Genomic DNA, 10882 nt, shown 5'->3' with positions numbered 1-10882 from the left:
CCACCGCCGCAAAGCGAGAGGCGGTGCGTTAAACCATGCGGCCAGCCGGAGGACGCCGTCAGCCTGCCACACCCCCGTGTTTCGACTGAGATCTATGGCTTCCACTTGAAAAATCCATCATACTGTCCTGGAAAATAACGGCTTGTTTTCTTTGCCTTCAACATGTTTAATCATACTTTGGATGCCAGGCTAAGCGACGCTTTGTTTAAGGAACATGTCTGCTCAAGTGAACACGCTTAGGTAACAACCTCAAAGCTTCCTCCTGCAGCTTGTCTAGTTTTTAGCCCACTGCCTAAATGCTACAAAACTTCTAATCATCCATCTAAATGCATCCTGAAGTTTTCCTATCCTATTCCTGTGAGACCTTTCTTTTCGAGTAGGTGGCTGCATCATATGCCAAGCCAGAGACAGTCTGCCATTGAGACGGTGAGAGCTGTTATTGCCGCAGTGAGAGATCATACTGGGGTTCATACGTACCACCAGCTGAGCCTAAGCTGTTTGAACACTGGGCTGAAGATTGTGGCACTCCCAGCCCCGAGGACACGAGTCGTTGTTTGACCTTTTCCTGGGAAATTCTGCGTTGGTGAAAACAAGCCATTTGCCTGTTTGTGTTCATTCAGCCGATGCCCTAGGGAGATAACGGCAGCTTTGACACCTACCCCTCCACTTCGAATGTCTAAAAAAAAAAACATAACCATCCTACCTCCCTAACATAAGCAAAGTCCATCAGAACCTGGGAGGTTTTGGGATTTCCATGTGTTTTGTAGTACCTTCTAGCTTCTGGAAAATTCTTTTATGCTCTCCGTAACCCTGGCTGTGAGTTGTTCTATGCTGTTGCTGTGAGATGCCTTCCTGAATGATTCCCCTAAGATCCCACCTGCGGGTGCTCCTCTTAATAAGGTGATCAGAGCCGTTTGCAGTTTGGTCTAAAGTCTTTTCCTGTTTGCACAGTGGGATGGTGGAACCACGGTCACTGTAACTATGGCAGCTGGTGCTGCTGTACAGGCCCTTTTGGTCGCTATGCTTGTCCATTGATGTGTCTATGCATCTTCTGACCATCCATGCTCTCTGCCTTGCCTCATGTCCGGATGGGCACAATCTGAGCTGGAGCCCTGGTTCAGTCCCATAGAGGGGTGACATTGTGGATGTCACTGCCGAATCGTAACATCGTGGGTGCAGACTTCAATCTGCCCCCCTACACAGGCCAGCATGGAGAACAGACTCATTGACGGATTTAGGTTTTGAGTTAATCACAGCTTACACCTTGCTTTTAGTATGCAAGTCAGTAATGCTAACATTCCTGGGGGGGGGGGGGGATTGGCCAGCCAGCTGACCTTGGGCCCCCAGAAGCTTTTTTTCTCCCTATTAGGAAGTTTTCAGTTCCTGTCCTCTGTTATCATCTGACTTTCTTTCACTCTTCCTTTTTTTCTCTTCTGTTATTTTTTTAAATATTATTCTGTGCATAAAGTACCTTGGGGTGACTCGTGAAAGGCGCTATATAAAAATAAATCAAACTGAATTGACTTCTGCCCACTTCCCATTTTCAATTTCGTTGTGAAAAGGTGGAATTGCCAGTTAATTCCATCTGATGTCTCAGGAAAGATGAAAATGACTACAGGCCTTGTGCTGGTGATCAGAATTATGCCAGGAGAGTACAGTAGTAATATTTACTCAGTTCTTTCCACAATGCGGAGGGCACCCAGCGAACATCACTGGGGATTCTGGGTAGTTGATTTTCAGAGTCCATAGAATGTCGTTTTCTGGAGCAGTGTGTGGGATTCCTGCTTGGGTTATTTATTTCGTCACGAAAAACACAGAGGATCTGTCAGAAAACAGCACGATATTAACGCTGCGAAAGCCTGCTAAGGGTGGGTGTCCCGTTCTCGGTGTTGGGCTTAGAGGAGCGTGAGTTCGGAGCTGCTGCACGCTACCCTCGCTTCAAGGCAGAGCTACTTCAGCGCTGCAGTTAAGGAAGCCCCCTTCCAGGAAACCTAAACTGGGAAGCCTGACCCACTTTTCACAAGGTAGTCGACCTTCGTTACCCCTCACCCCTTAGGTCTCCTTGTTTTAACGGGTCTCCTTGGAAACCTTCTCAAATTGACACATAAATCCTGTTCTGTGCAAACTCCACACGGTTTGGCAAACGGGATGACTTCCTCTGTTAGACTGTTGAAGAAGGGCTCTACAAATATTATTTAAAAGGGCAAGAAAACTGCTATAAATAGAGCCGTGTTATTTCAAGTTAACATTCACCCCAGATGAACGGAACCACGTGATGGAGGGTCGGGGACTTTATTTGGGTACGGGAGTGGAGACGGTCCTGAAACGGAGAGCAGGGGTGACAGGAAGGAAGCTTAGCCAAGGGAAATGAAAGGAATGTCAGGTCAAATGGGATTCGGGACAGGTGGAACGAATGGGCGTGTTCGTCACCTGATTCCGCCCCTCTTTCATCTTACGCAGTTCTAAACAGAAGGGTAGAAAGTCTGATATATTTGGGGAGAGAGCTTTTGTTTCTTCAGCCTGAATCCCTGGGCTTGTTTGACAGTTGTAGTCAGTGTTTATACCTTGCTGATGACAGCTGAATGGATGTAATGCCGTGTTTCTCATCTGAGGTCTGCGCAGCTGTGCTGGCTTTGCCCAGTGACCCGGCCTCAGAGTCCATCTCAAAGACGCAGAGGTGGGTTTGTAAAGCTAGCGGACCCGCTGCATGTTTTTAAAATGAGCTTTGGCTACAGATGTGGGTCTGGGTCTGTGAGCATCACGCCACCTGGGCTCCTCTCTTGTCACCAAGCCTTGGAGGCCGACTCCCGCCAGATCAGCGTGTCGGTAAAACGAAAAGGGGCATTTGTCAGACTCGCCGTGTCAGGGAGACAGATTAGCTGTTAAACACAGACAGCCCATAAATCTTTATGCTGCCCGAAGCCGCTGGGTGCATTCTGAGGAAGAGTGACCTCCTCATTTTTTCCCCTGGAAAAAAAAATGTCTTCTGTTGATGTTAAATTTTTCTCTGCTGATAAACATGTCTTGATAAATGAGAGCAAATTGGTACCCTGGCCTGAATGCACTGCCCGGGGGGGGGGAGACGTTTGGTTGGGCACAGAAAACCTTCACCTACTGCACTCAGACACTCTTAGCACTTAGTCATTGCTGTAGGGTCCACATTGGTTGCATGGTTTGGAATGGGTTCAGGAAATGGGCTTTTTTCTATGCTGCTTGCATGTTCACGATCCCAGCTTGATGAGAAATCAACATCTCAACCTCCGCAGGTAATCACGACGACGAGTTCACATGTGGCCCCAAACGTTTCTTAATCCTCCTGATTTCAGTCCCCTGGGGGTGGGGGCGGCTGGACACAAAAAAAGTTTTCGTTCCCCTTCTGTCTGAAATTACCGGACCAGCTCAATCAGAGCAGCTTCACACTGTGACAGTTCATGCGTAAAAGAAGACAGACTCTGTTTGGGTTCAGGTTAATTCCCAGGGTATATAAATAAAGAAGCGGCTAATCTTCACGTAAACATGCCTGCGCGGGGCTGGGCCGTGCCGCTGGCCGCTCCGGACCACCTCCGGCGAGGAGCACCTCACACGGTGAACACCGGCAGACCTCTCAGGACCTTTCATAGCTGTGATCTGCTCTCAGGAATGTGACCTTTGACCTGGCTTGGTGGTGGGGGTGCACCTTCTGTGTCAGAAACGTGAGGAGGGCAGAATCAAAGAGGCCCAGTTTGGCTGCGGACCGTGATGCCTCCTGCAAGCCGCGCAGGTATAATGATCAAAGCCAGCACAGTCTCTCTCTGCTGTGGTTAAGCGGTGACAGATGTTTAACTCGTCTGTCTCCCCTTCCCACATACAGATAAATGTACTGTAAATTGGAGACCTCCAGCAGTGCCTTGGAGGGCAGTCTTAAGCGTGACAGGAAGCCCCGTTTGTCAGAGCGAGCGAAGGGGGAGCCGCGCTACCACCAGGATCTCCTTGCGGTTTTGCTCTACAAGCTTCTCGCTGTGACCACGTCAACCACCAGAAAGCCTGGGGATAGGGGATCGAGATGGGGGGGGGGGCACTCAGCTGCTTTATCAGATCGGAGGCCCAGACCCTGGCCGCCACGCTTGGCTTTTTACTCTCCCCGGCGGAGGGGTCGCATAGCCGGAGACCTTCCCCCCCAAAATGCATCTGCAGATTGCCATGCCAAAGCGCCCCCCCCCCCCCCCCCCCCCCCCAGCTTGTCAAGGGTAGAGTTGAACACTTGCCTGGGACACAATCCTGTTTTACTTTTAACCCCTTTATCCATCAGGATCTATGTGTCCCCCCAGCTGTAAGCTTCTCAGAGACAGTGCTGTATCTACGATAGGGTGCCTGGGCCGGAGGGCTGACATAAAGACGGCTGTAATGCACTGAAGCTGAAGCTGAGGCTGATACAGGGACAAACCGGGAGAGCAATACAATACATTACATTTATTTTTTATATAGCGCCTTTCACAACAAAGTTGTCCCAAAGCGCTTAACAGGGTTGTGTTGTGAGAGCAGAAACCCCTGAGTGCTTTTCCAGACTATGATGGTCTTGTGAAATATTAGAAAGTCCGTTTTACTACTAGGACATCCACTCTCTCCATTCTCATTCAGGCTTGTAAAGATAACGGCACTTTGGGGTTGACTCACTCAGGATAAACTCATCCAAAAGCCCGGCCATTAATGACTGTATGAATTTTTTCACTGAGACATGAAAGATGAATATATTTTTAACGAGTTCCTATATCCCTTGTGCGCTTAAGTACTTCAGCAGTCCTCAGTGAGACCACCTCAGCTGTTGAATTTGTGAAATCGTTGCACAGCCTTGTAATTACATCCAAAAAATGTTTAACTTGCACGTGAGGCTCACTTCCTGCACAGCTTTTAAGGAACGGCTTTTGTTCTTCCACCCTTGTCAGCTGGTATTAAAAATGTGTTCATCCTACAGGATGAAAGTGGCACCTTTGCAATGGAGAAACTCTCTCGGTTGCATGACTCTGCTCGCTGCTCCTGTACCTGTGAGCGGCAGGATTATCCTGATCTGCTTCAGCAGAATGCCCAGCTGTGCAACCCAGACAGGCAGACACATTGGAAGAAGGAGGCAAACCTACAATCCAATCCAGGATACCTTACAGTCCCTACTGGACTAATGACTGAAAGGTGGATTAGCTCCTCATGCTGTGATAGAACAGCTCCAATTACGTGTGTGTTTTTCTACACTTTTTCGGTAATTACCGCCATCACACAGCCAATTGACCTTTTCACCCTCCAGCCTCAATCTTCCAACAATGACCACGGCAGCGTGCTTGGATAGTGGGTATGGCAAGTGGATCTGTGGTTTGTGTTTAAATACTGCCCCCTCCTGGCACTATTTATATTTAAAACTCGTGACAAAAGTTGAACTTAACAAGGAATCTTTTCGACAAATTTCCACCCCATAAACGCTCAGCTGTCATATTACCAAAAGCAGCAATGACCACAAAACAGGAAAGAGGATCTTTCCTCTATTTACACTCAACAAGACACCAAAAGGCACATGCTCAAGCATGGATGAATCGATGTCATGGTTTGGGATACTTTTCTGGTGACAGATGGTGATCTTTGCCGAATTCATAGCAATAGCGGCAAGGGCACACTAGCCCTTTGGGATTACGACGGATTGGGCAGTCCTTTATTGTTCAAAATGATAACGACCCAAAACGCAATGCAAAATTGCGCCAGAACTATGTGGCGAACCTTTGGGAATTTCTGCAGAAGAGCCTGGAAAACACAGCAAAATATTCCCTGGTGAATATTTTTTAGCCACATGCTTTGTGATTATATTTATGGAAAACGGTGGCTATTTTTAGGAACACGACATATGGAAACCATTTTCAGTTTTTGTGAACACCGGTTTAGTTTTTGCCCATATGTGGTTTCACTTAAGTATTTACAGAAAAAAACTGAGGTAGAACATTATGAAAAAACCATTTAGGCAGTACTGTGTTTGTGCGGTTAGTAAGAACCACACGGAACGCAGCCATTAACACAATATGTATTTAAATATGTTTATTATTCTACATTGTACAAGTAGCGCTGTGGTCCAGGACATCAGCAAGGCTGAGGGGTCACAGCTTGGGGGTGCCGGAGAATCTCCACCCTTCCTTCTTGCCCACCTTGGTAAGCATGGCCACGGTCCCAAGCCCCAGGCAGGCCGTCGTCCCCGTCATGGCGCTGTGAGCTATGTGGCAAACACAGGGCAGTCAAGACAGAGGACACCGGGCTGAGCTTTAATGGGTAACTCCTCCCCCCGGCGGCCGGACTCACTGCGAGCTCCCAGGAAGACTCCCGACGCACAGCCACCGATGAAGTAGTTCACGGGATCGTCAGGGGCATCTCTCAACTGGGCGCTCAGGCAGGTGGTCATGCCGAAGATGGCCCCTAGGGATGCTGGGAAAAAACGGACAGCGGACTTCTAGCCCAACTTGAATGCTGCCATAGCAGTGAAGAAAGGCACATCACTTCCATTTAGTGACTGAGGCCTTTATCCAAAGAGACTGATCGGCTTTACCTGGTTGTACTATTCAGCTGCTTCTTTTACCAGGTTAGTCAAGGTGATCTAGGGCAGTGGTTCTCAACCGGCCCACTAGGGGGCGCACAATATATTTGAAAAGCGTATAAAAATTATGACATTGATCTAGCGCTGGGCAGTAGATTTGCGGTATATCGATATATTTTCGAAAAAGATAACGGGTGACAGTACAGTTTACATTGATATACATTCGTTGCGTGTTAAAGCTAAGGCTTTGTTAAAGATTTTTAATAGAAACCAACGGTATTTCTTCCAGGTTGTAAACTGCGCGACAGTTTGAGAGTGATATCATAAACTAAGGGAAAAAAAGAGTGGAGTAAGACCTTGTTTGCATCTTCAAAAGAAGTCAAATTATTAGGCTCTGTAACCAAATGAAATCATGTTTATATTAATAAAAACTGGTACCTTCTGTTATTGCAGAAAACATATCAGAGAAACAGCATCATAATCTGTGTAGTAGGGACCAAACATGTTTTCATGGACACATTGGGCCCTTGGATTGACAAAGAAAAGGCTGAGAGCCACCCATCTGGGGTACAACAGCAACAGATTCATGCTGGTGACACATGCGGTCCGGCAGGCAGGTGAGGTCCCACTCACCCATGGTCACTGTACCAGCTGTGGCTCTCTGAATGGCCTGCATAGCAGAATCTGGCTGAAAGGCCACAATGTGGTAGGCTGAACCCACCAGACCTGCCGGAAGAAATCAGTGTGTGTAAGGAGCTGAAAGAAAACACTGTTTAAACACATTTATAGACTATATTCAACATCTCTAATGGTGTGTTGGTTTTGACCTCTGGGCCACACAGAAAATGGTACCATAAATTAAAGCAGAACTTATATAGGAATCATGCGTTTTTGCAAATAGGGTTATTGGTGTTACTTCCTTCGAAGGGAAGACGCACCTGAGTTAGTAACGATCTTAAATGCAAAAACTACACTAGATTTCAGTGCATACGTGTCAGGTATACACGTTTTGGACTGTATATCCCTGGTTTGTATAAGGTCACTCATTTGCACCTACTGAAACAGCCTTTGGTATGTTGATGTTGTACTGGTTATGTTGCGGAAACCTTGCCACTGATAGCTTCTCCTTAACGGCTTCAGTGCTGCTCCTGGTCAGCCTCCACTAGCTTCTATTTATCTTCCTTAATGTTATTTCACAAGCACAGCGGTTTTAAAGAAACGCACGTAGCTGAGTAATACAGAGACACCGGTGCGATTAGGTGCTTATGACGGCAAACAGGAGGTATGTGTAGATGTCGGACGTGTGCCCGGTTCCGATTTGCGAAAGTAAAATTAAAAGAGAGAGGCTCTAGCACTTGCCGACGGCCCTGACCCACCAAGCGCGGTGCCCAGCTTCGTGGTAATCCATGTCTTTTCTATGCAGTCCTTCCCTTCTTCTAAATCCCAATAACCCATCTTGAGTCCGACAGCAAGGGCAGCGAAACACAAATTATCGCGGGATTGTGAGAGAACGGGAGATCTTCTGTACGTTTGAAATTAGTTTATCATAGAAAGGTGAACAGCGCCCCCTGTTGCGCTGGAGTGGGAACATTGGTTTTTATATAAACACGGTCGTCAAATGTGTATGTCGAATTTAATGGAACCAATTCGGCTGTGTTTAAGGAGCTACTCTCGCGGGCACAAGGGTCTAATTTACAAAGCACTTTGACTGTATGGTCCTCTGCTATGGTGCCAAACAAACCTTTCAGCAGTTAAGCAAACTGTTGCCATCCAGGAATAAATGTGTAGCAGTGCGAAAAGATGGTTTGAGGTATAAAGTATGGTGGCCCTGAAGTTATAAAATGGCACAATCAATAAAAACACTTGAGAATGAATGGGAGGGGGGGGAAGAATAGAAACTCAATTTTGAGTACAAAAAAGTTTACTTTTTTTAATTTTCATTACAATGCTCTTTGAAATTTCATACATCTTATTTTAAGATTTACACCACTGAGTGCCTGAAGTGCCACCCAAGCTGCAGGCTGATGGACAGTCGCCCAGCGAGGCAGGGCTGCGGCTCACGGACGCAGCTGCAGCTTCCCCCTGCCCAGGCAGTTGTAGAAGCCCTTCGTACCATCTGGACCCTGGGGCTGGCGCAGCACCACCACCCCTGGCCACTGCTTCCTGGTCTGGCCGCCCACCACAGAGGGAGACCCCTCCTTCAGGCAGGGGGTCTGGGCGGCTGCCGTCCTACGGCGCTGCACCCAAGGACTGCTGCCCCCATCCTGGCTGCAGTCTCCCATGCACCTGCTCCTGACCACGCTGCCAGCCAGCACGGGGCTGCTTCCCAGCTCCGGAACCACCAGCGGGGACGGAGTGTGGCTCCCCACAGAGAAGAGCCTGCGCGGGAGCAGCGGACTGCCTATGGGACTGGTTAAGGGGTTGCTGAATGGGTCGCCGTGGAATGAGGCATGGGGGATGCCGAATGGGCTGCCATACAAAGACGGCGGCCGGGTCATGCGACGGACAGGCTTGGGAGACCCCGGTGCGAAGTCAGACTCTGAAGAACTATAGAGGGCGGAGTCCTCCAGTGTGCGTCGGGACCTACGGGTTGGCTTCCTGGGGGCTCCCAGCCCGGGTCGGCCCTCCGGCTCGGCTGCGTGGTCTTGGCCACAGCTTGGCTTCCGTGTCCCTCGGCTGCCCAGCATCGCCACCCGCGTGTCCCTACTCGGAGCCCCTGGCTGGGCCTCCGCTGCCCGCAGTGCCTCGTAGGCGCGCCTCGCCGCTTCCAGCTGCTCATACTCCACCACGGCGCACACCTTGCGGCCCAGCTCCGCGTACCTCTTAGCATATCGCCTCAGCTCCGCCGGGAGCTCCTTCCCCGGCCGCAGGATGCGCAAGGAGGCGATGGCGCCGTACGAGCCGAACAGCTTCATGGCCCTCTCCATCAGGCCCGGTGGCTCCAGGCCCAGCGCTGCCCGCTCCTCTGCCCCCACGTCCCCCAGGAGGTTCCAGGCTAGCAGCAGCTTACTGGTGGGGATGCACAGCAGCCACTCGGGCACTGGGTCCCGGCGCCGCACCTTGGTACCCTCCTCATTCACCTGCAACAGGCGGGAGCAGTGAGCCGCTGCCAGTGTGGTCCGCCAGTCCCGGGTCAGCTCCCGCACCTACGTCAAGAAATCCAAGATAAGCAATAAGGAAACCATTACAGCACCGCAAAACGGAGATCTCACCTGCGGTCTTGTGAGCTGCTGCATTACCTTCTTAAAGGACGTCAGTAACTTGAGGCTAACGTAACCCATCCTGTTCTTTTGGATGTGTTTCAGCAGGAAGGCATCTTCAGTGAGGTTCTCATCAGACAGATAGTATTCCAACTGTGTTGCCACCTTCAGGCGCAGTTCGAGCCCCGGTGGACTCCAGGGCTCACCCTCAAAGAAGTCATCCTCAAAAACATCAGTTAGCTCAGCGGAGCTCCTGCAGAGCCGAAACAAGGACCTTGCTCAGAGCCGCATGGGATGGCACAGAGCAGCACAGCCATATTGGTCTTCGAGCTTACCCGTCCAGGCTATCATACAGCCCGTCCTCTGTGGACAGAGTATGCATGTCAGAGGACTCCTCTGAGAAGCTCAGCTTGCGGCACAGGAACTCCATTAGGGGAGATGACATGCTGTACAGGAAATTAAAGCACATTCAGAACGGGGGACCATAGTCAGCATGAAATGTGTTGATTTATAAAATTAAAGTTTTAATTTTATAAATGTGTTGATTTATAAAATTAAAGTTTTAATTTTACGAACTGTGCTTATAATAACCTGAGCGCCCGTGCCGCTTCCTCATAACCCTGCATAAGGCGCTAGAGCGCGGTAACTTAAAGGTTACGGTTCGGCCTTCCAAGCAAACGGTGAACGAGGTTCAGCTGTTTCTCCTGATGAGCAGGCGAAGCCCCGGCTCACATGGGCTGCCCACGATCAATCACCGTCTCTTGTAGACCCACTGCAGTTAACCGATTGAATAGGGATTTAATGTTTCGACTTAAAGTTCATAAAATCATTGCATGTTTATTTACTGATACTAATTCTTACATTTAATATCTAACGCCGTAAGTTGAATTTACGTATTGAGAGGCAAAAATATATACATTTGCACCCCTCGCACATTTTTTTAACTCATTTTATACGTTTAGAAATATGTAGAACATAAACGAATGTAGATATGATATGGCAGCTTCAGTCGTAATAATGATGTTAAAGATTAAGATCTGTGATATTAAATATGACAGAGTTTCGCATGAATGCACGCATAGCGAGCAAGTACATTTGACGAGAAGATTAAGAACGCTGACTGTGATAAATGAACTTTATA

At 48.8% G+C, this 10882-nt stretch overlaps 2 protein-coding genes across 3 annotated transcripts; both read right to left on the bottom strand.

Annotated features, from left to right (window-relative positions):
* Positions 1 to 6036: 6036 nt before the first annotated feature.
* ndufa11 (NADH:ubiquinone oxidoreductase subunit A11) lies at positions 6037 to 8071 on the bottom strand. The gene is made up of 4 exons (XM_048989904.1): positions 7918 to 8071; positions 7175 to 7267; positions 6310 to 6432; positions 6037 to 6223 (listed from the first exon to the last, which is right to left on the bottom strand). Exons 1-4 carry the CDS (start codon positions 7994 to 7996, stop codon positions 6111 to 6113), a joined length of 408 nt encoding a protein of 135 aa, XP_048845861.1. The 5' UTR covers positions 7997 to 8071; the 3' UTR covers positions 6037 to 6110.
* Positions 8072 to 8444: 373 nt separating this feature from the next.
* On the bottom strand, positions 8445 to 10481 carry larp6b (La ribonucleoprotein 6, translational regulator b). 2 transcript variants are annotated; one of them, XM_048989889.1, is made up of 4 exons: positions 10333 to 10481; positions 10077 to 10187; positions 9781 to 9994; positions 8445 to 9687 (listed from the first exon to the last, which is right to left on the bottom strand). In XM_048989889.1, exons 1-4 carry the CDS (start codon positions 10365 to 10367, stop codon positions 8599 to 8601), a joined length of 1449 nt encoding a protein of 482 aa, XP_048845846.1. In that variant the 5' UTR covers positions 10368 to 10481; the 3' UTR covers positions 8445 to 8598. The 2 variants fall into 2 exon arrangements, with proteins under 2 accessions (XP_048845846.1, XP_048845847.1); XM_048989890.1 differs by having other exon boundaries at positions 10318 to 10365.
* Positions 10482 to 10882: the final 401 nt, after the last annotated feature.

The sequence above is a fragment of the Brienomyrus brachyistius genome, chromosome 21, assembly GCF_023856365.1.
Source record: "Brienomyrus brachyistius isolate T26 chromosome 21, BBRACH_0.4, whole genome shotgun sequence".
In the NCBI taxonomy this organism is placed as follows: Eukaryota; Metazoa; Chordata; class Actinopteri; order Osteoglossiformes; family Mormyridae; genus Brienomyrus; species Brienomyrus brachyistius.
The sequence above is the reverse complement of the archived record's forward strand: the minus strand, read 5'-3'. Positions and strand labels throughout refer to the sequence as shown.

Bases quoted from the DNA above. Each gene is read 5' to 3' on its own strand.
- larp6b (XM_048989889.1), bottom strand. From the start codon at position 10,367: ATGCAGGGTTATGAGGAAGCGGCACGGGCGCTCAG. The intron at 9,995-10,076 runs GTAAGCTCGAAG...TCGGCTCTGCAG, and splicing joins CTGTATGATAGCCTGGACGG to GAGCTCCGCTGAGCTAACTG. The intron at 9,688-9,780 runs GTAATGCAGCAG...TTCTTGACGTAG, and splicing joins TACTGACGTCCTTTAAGAAG to GTGCGGGAGCTGACCCGGGA.
- ndufa11 (XM_048989904.1), bottom strand. From the start codon at position 7,996: ATGGGTTATTGGGATTTAGAAGAAGGGAAGGACTGCATAGAAAAGACA. The intron at 7,268-7,917 runs GTGGGTCAGGGC...TTCTTCCGGCAG, and splicing joins GAAGCTGGGCACCGCGCTTG to GTCTGGTGGGTTCAGCCTAC. The intron at 6,224-6,309 runs GTGAGTCCGGCC...TTTGCCACATAG, and splicing joins AGTCTTCCTGGGAGCTCGCA to CTCACAGCGCCATGACGGGG.